Consider the following 6,000-nt stretch of genomic DNA (forward strand, 5'->3'; position numbering starts at 1 on the left):
CTCCCTGATGTTAGAATGCACCTGATATTACAGCCTTCAGTCCCAATAGATTATGAAATGATGACATACATTCATATAGACGTTATCAATATATCTTTCATATTGCCAACTTTTATCATTTACTGCCCCTTTATTCTTAGAGGGGGGGGGGACACTTGCGCCTGGGTCAATGATTACAACATGACAGGGGTTGTGAGGGGGAACAAGGAAGGAGCACTGGGTGTGGGGACAACGGTATGAGCACTCAGTCCAGGGGGAGCAGTGTAAGACCTCTTCCTTATATGGCCTCTGTCAGTCTGTGTTCTTACAGTCTCCACATATGGTTAATGTAATAGTGTTACCTCCCCCCTTCTGGGGAATTAACTCATTCCCTCTCCCTAGGAGACACAGTCGGCATGGTCACCTCTACTCCATCATAATCTTGGAATGAGGAGCAGTCATTTAATTCATAAGAAACTAGCAAATTCTACACGTGTCTCGGAGAGAGGTCCTAAAGTACAGAACCTCACCCTGCTTAAAGGGTCTGAAATAAGAAGGCCTAATCTTGTAAAAAAAAAAAATTGCATCAACGGAAAATTGAGCCCTTGCCCATAGCAACTAATGTGGCTTCATTTTTAAAGAAAAGTTTTTTTTTGTTGGTTATTGCAGGCAACGGTTTCCATTTTGATGTGATTTTAATAAATCAGTCCCCAAAAAATGAACACTTTCATGCATTTCCACATCAAGACTTTCTCTATAGTTTTAATGCACCAATACCAATGAGTTGCCCCATAGCAATCAATCAGCTTTTACCTGCATTTTTTTTTAGGCCATTGTTAAAATGAAAGGAAAAATCTTCCTACTGCAACACAGTCATATGTAATTCAGAGAATCTGACATATTACAATTTGTGGAGACTGTGAAGGAGCACAAGGGTCCTTTTCTACTAGATGTGGGTCAAATGGGTGCTGAGACCCCTCCCTCTGTCATGTAGGCCTGACCCTGGCTCACTTCTATCTACATATTGATCAATACACAGGATACAAAGTGTTATTATTTGACAAGTAATTGCATGGAGGGGCCCAAAAATTGGCCATTTGGTGACTGTCCATCGCTTGTGCTACCTGTACTTTAAATAAAAATGCCACAGACCCACAATTACTGTTAGAACCCTGGTGAAGAGACAGTATTGGAACATTATGGTTATTTAAATATAAAGTATTTAAATATGATGTCTGGACTCTTAGGGCTGGCAGCTTCTCCACCCAATGGACTTCCACTGTCTCCTTGGTTCATGACAGAGAATCTGAGACTGAAGCACCACACCAAAAAGTTGAATTGTCCAGATACAGATTTATTCCAAGGTAAGATAAAAACATTATCACAAAACCACTGTGTTTCAGGGGTTGAGGAACTTCTCTTTCATCACGGCTTGAAATGGAAGGTAATATATACTAAACTGATGCAAAATATGCAGTTTTTTTACCAAGCTGTTAAAAAGCAGCATTGGTCTGCAACCGGTTACAGCAGTTCTAATTAGCTGCTGATTGACTCTGCTTTTTAAAAGCTTGATCAAAACAAGTATATTTTGCGTCAGTTTAGTATATATTACCTTCCATTTCAAGCCGTGCTAAAAAAAAATCCATGCCATGCAGTGTCCCAGCTACAAGGTGGATGTACCACCACTGGCTCATGTCCCACACTTTAGCAAACAATGAAGGCTGTCGTGTGTCACTACCAAGCTGATGCCAAGAATACTTTCTCTCATCTTTCTGTGTAGCCCTAGAAGAAGGGCATTAGGTGGAAGGTGGAGGTGCAGCCATGCATTTTTTGGCCTCTGCCATACAACTGGAAGGAACTCCCAGGAGGCATTTGGCACCAAGTTAAAGCCTAAGACTGCAAAGTTCTTCCTAACTGTGCCATCATTGATAAAGTGCCCAGCTTTCGTATGGCTCTTGGCATGGAATAAACGCCAGGGCAGGTCTTATAACTTAATTCTGCAATATTTGTGCTGATAAATCTGATTATCACCACGTTGGGGAATGAATGAGGCCCCCTTGGTTTGTGTTACTTCATGCAGCAGCCAGACATGTAATTCTAATTACAGGGCGTTATGCAGCAGACAAAGGCACTCCCTGCCTTATCAACCAACCCAGCCAGTCAGACTAGTGTGTGTAAACATATATATATGCATATAGATTTTTAGAATACATTAACTGAGAACAAGAATAGGAGAGAACACGAGATAGGAAGGTGAAAATATAAAAACGCCATATCTAATTTGTACCACAACAGTGATCAAGGCACTTATTTACCAACTCAGGTAGACAAGTATGGTAACAGCAGTAAATCAAAGCTACCCTTTATAAAGGCCATGTGAGCACCATTTTCATATTCAGGTAGGGTAATGGGATCCTTGTTAAGTGGTAATGAATCACTTAGTTGAACATCAACTGCTTGCTATGGCATGCAGAGATTTTCCAGCATGCTGGGAAATACTACACAGTTGTGAGACTGTTCCTTTTATCAAAATTATCCATTTTCATTGTGTGTGTCAAAGTGAAACATTAGTCATATCAAAAAGAAAAGTCATGATGGATTGGATAGAGATGGGAAGACCTTTCAACTTGCATCATTAGTGATTAGATACCATTGAACAACCAGTGTTAAGCCAGCTGCACATGTTACAATACAGTTGGAGTATAAAATACAAGGCACTTCCCTAAAGTTTATTTGTATCCAGATAATTTTGAGCTCATCAGAAAAAAAAGTGAAAACATACAATTTTGCTTATGACCACTTCAGAGATCTGAGCTAAGGGAAGAAACACATTTATCATAGAAAAAGTATATACTGTAAATACAGACCCCAGGAGGAAACATATTTTGATGAATTCAGAAGAAACCATTGACTTTTACAAAAATTGTAATGTGTGGCTATATTTAACCTTACTGCACTAAATCTATGAAAGCCCATCTCTGATTGGTTGTTGCTGTCTAGTTACTGCTCATTGCACTACATTGTTAAAAGCATTTCGCTTCATCTTTATTTTTCTCTTTTACTTCATATGTAGAATTACAGAAAAAAATGTGACCAAATGACAGGCATAACAGCTGAGGCATGATGGCTTTGATACACATATGGTACAGTCACAGGATCACACAGACAAAAGAGCATTATTAAGTAGTCACATAAAACAAAGAAGTCTCTTTACTTTGCACTGTGGTTTCCAAACTTAATTTCACGCAGTTATGCAATATGTTGAAACTTCATCAAGATAACAAATATTCATTTATTGTGGAGATTTCCAACCTTTGTCAGCTTCAGAACCACTATGTAATTTAGGCAATGTGCAAAAAAACTAATGGAATTAGCTCCTTATAGGCAAACTCTGCTTGGTAGAAATGCATATTGCTGAAAGTAGTCAGATAAACATGCTGAAGGGTTGTAGAGGGGCTGCTGGAACCACATGTGGTACCCAAGCCATTTGTTAAATGAAAAAGACAGACACTCACCCCAGTGCAGAAAATCCGCAATGTACGTCTCCTGGGCCAGTGGAGATGTGGCCAATTCATGGCATACACAGATGACCAGGTCCAGTAGAGCATCCAGATTTAGGAGTGCTGGCATTAGGATTGTATGCTCCATCCCTGGTTACGGAGATTCAATGGGAAGGCCACCCGTCCATGTCACATTTGCCGAGGGATCATTGCACGCCCATGAAGTCTGTATGTTACAAATCATACTCAGTCCATGGCTATCAAATTATACTTTTGCTAAAAGTAATTACTAATCACTGTCACTGTAATTACTAATCACTGTCTAGTTTCTGCCTATCAATAACTACAACTGGATATTAAGAATGTGCCTGAATTGTAAATAATATTTTTAAATACATACCAGTGTTAATGAATGCTCATGGAACCTGTCACAACATTCTAGCTAGCTCTAATAAAGAATTTAAAATATGACAAAGGACTGGCAACAGATACTTCACCTCTTTTCTGTTTTCTCTTTATTGTCGCTTGACGTGACTCTCTCCCACTTTATTCCTTTACTAGGTAATCCTCATTGTCAGCTTCTCTCTCCCTATCCTCTAAATTCTGTTTTCTGTTCCACCCTTTTTCTCCCTCCTTCCTGTCACTATCCAACCCCCCTTCTGCACCTCCCTTGTCTCTTTAACTCCTACAAGCTTGAACTACTTACTTCGTTTTCACTAAGCCAACTAATTCACTTTGCTGCTTGTTTCTGTTATGGCCAATCAGGTTTTTACAGTGATATCCATCCCTGACCACTCCTATTTATTTCTGCAGCCTTCTCCTTTTCCTCCCTGCCCTGCTCATTCTCTTCTTCCTCTTTTCTAATCACTTGTTCCTTCTGATAAAGACTGCAGACCTTCACTCCTCATCCAGTTCTGCTTTGCAGTCTCCCTTAGTCTTCATATTTTTACATTTAATCTATTCTAAAGCCCTTTTCTTATTTTTCCATTAGCATGCCCCCCACTCCTTACATCTTTGGATTTTAGTATTTACTTTTTAATTATTCCTACAACGTTGTATTGATACCCTCAGTTTCCTTTAGTTCTTCCAATACTTGCAAGCCCTTATTTACAGTTCACTTTCTTCTTTGCAATTTACCTATCAGTCTGTGCTACTTTCCCTGTAGCCTCACTATTCTGTCCTTCATTGCTTCTCTAACCCCCCCTTTATAACCAAACGTCCATCTCTCAGTCCTACCTATGCACCACTTTGTCTTTCTGTTCTGTCTTCATACTCTATCCTCTCTATATCACTCTATAAGCAGCCCACATTAATTCCCAGGTACCCTATCCTAAATTTATGCCACTTATATATAGCTCCAACTCAACCGATTCTGTTGTACTGCTTCCCATCATCCTGGTATAACCACTGAAAGTCCAGGACATCCTCCCGAATCTTTTCCCTTTAGATTAAATTGTCTAATCTCTTTTTCTTAACCATGCAACTTCACATATCCATGTTTTCTATAAACCAACCTTCAAGGTGTCTTGCCTTTACATCCTTCAAACCATCCTGCCTTTATATCTCTTTGTCCTCTTTATCCTGCCTTTACACTACTAAGCCCCCTTATCATGCCTAAAATTCCTCAGCAACCCCTTCTCCTGATTTGTACCCCATATATCCTACCCGTTATGCTTATACACTCCTTGGCCTTTCCATTCTGCTTTTACACCCCTTTGTTCAGCATTTACATCCTTTAGCTCCTCTGCGCTGCCTTTAAAGCCTCATGCACACTGGATGTTTTTACAGCTGCTGTTTTTGGCTTCAGGTATTTTTTTCTGCAGCCAGTAAACTCTGCAGCATGTTATCCTATGTGTCCATGCACACATAGGCTGTTATTGGCGTTTTTTGGCAGGGGAGTTTTCTGGCTGAAAAAAACACCCAGAACTAGTGGGTTTTAGGAGGAGTTTTTCAGCTGTAAAAACGCTCTGATAAAAGCTTAAAAATGCTGAAAAACGTGGCTATTCAGCGTTTATCAACATTTTTGAGCCATAAGTATAGTTTACTAGTAGTGGGATTATAGTTTTGCTAAAAAAGTTAACAAACGCTACAGCTAAAAAATGCTGAAAAGCGCTACTGCAAAAACGCGGCAAAACTCATTCTACAGCTACAGCTTTTTACTGCTAAAACTACTGGCATTTTTATAACGTCCAGTTTGCATAAGGCCTAAACCTCAGACCTTTATACATTTTATTTGCAACTTTCCTTCCTTTCTTTCACAACCCCAACGTACTATATTCTGCATCCATAATCACCTCACCACACTCCTCTATTCTACCTCCACGTCACCCACTGCCCTCCTCGATTTTTCCTCCACAGTCACCTAAACACCCTTCTTTTTCTGCCTCCACAGTAACCCAACTAAACTCTTCTGTTCTGCCTCCGCTGCACCCCTCTATTCCGCCTCCACAGTCACCCCACCACACTCCTCTTTTCTGCCTCCACAAACACCTCACTGCACTCCTCTATTCTGCCTCCAGTC

The 6,000-nt window shown here is 40.1% G+C and overlaps 1 protein-coding gene across 4 annotated transcripts in view; it reads right to left on the bottom strand.

Annotated features, from left to right (window-relative positions):
• Positions 1 to 4,316, bottom strand: part of DMPK (DM1 protein kinase) — a 94,410-nt gene extending 90,094 nt beyond the window's left edge. For 3 of the 4 annotated variants that reach the window (XM_073599037.1, XM_073599033.1, XM_073599035.1), the window contains exons 1-2: positions 3,977 to 4,177; positions 3,495 to 3,705 (exon numbers count right to left, since the gene is read on the bottom strand). In XM_073599037.1, the coding sequence (XP_073455138.1) occupies positions 3,495 to 3,627 (133 nt within the window). In that variant the 5' untranslated portion in view covers positions 3,628 to 3,705; positions 3,977 to 4,177. The other variant, XM_073599034.1, reaches the window with a different exon arrangement.
• Between the last annotated feature and the right edge of the window lie 1,684 nt (positions 4,317 to 6,000).

Source organism: Aquarana catesbeiana, linkage group LG09, assembly GCF_042186555.1.
Source record: "Aquarana catesbeiana isolate 2022-GZ linkage group LG09, ASM4218655v1, whole genome shotgun sequence".
Classification (NCBI taxonomy): Eukaryota; Metazoa; Chordata; class Amphibia; order Anura; family Ranidae; genus Aquarana; species Aquarana catesbeiana.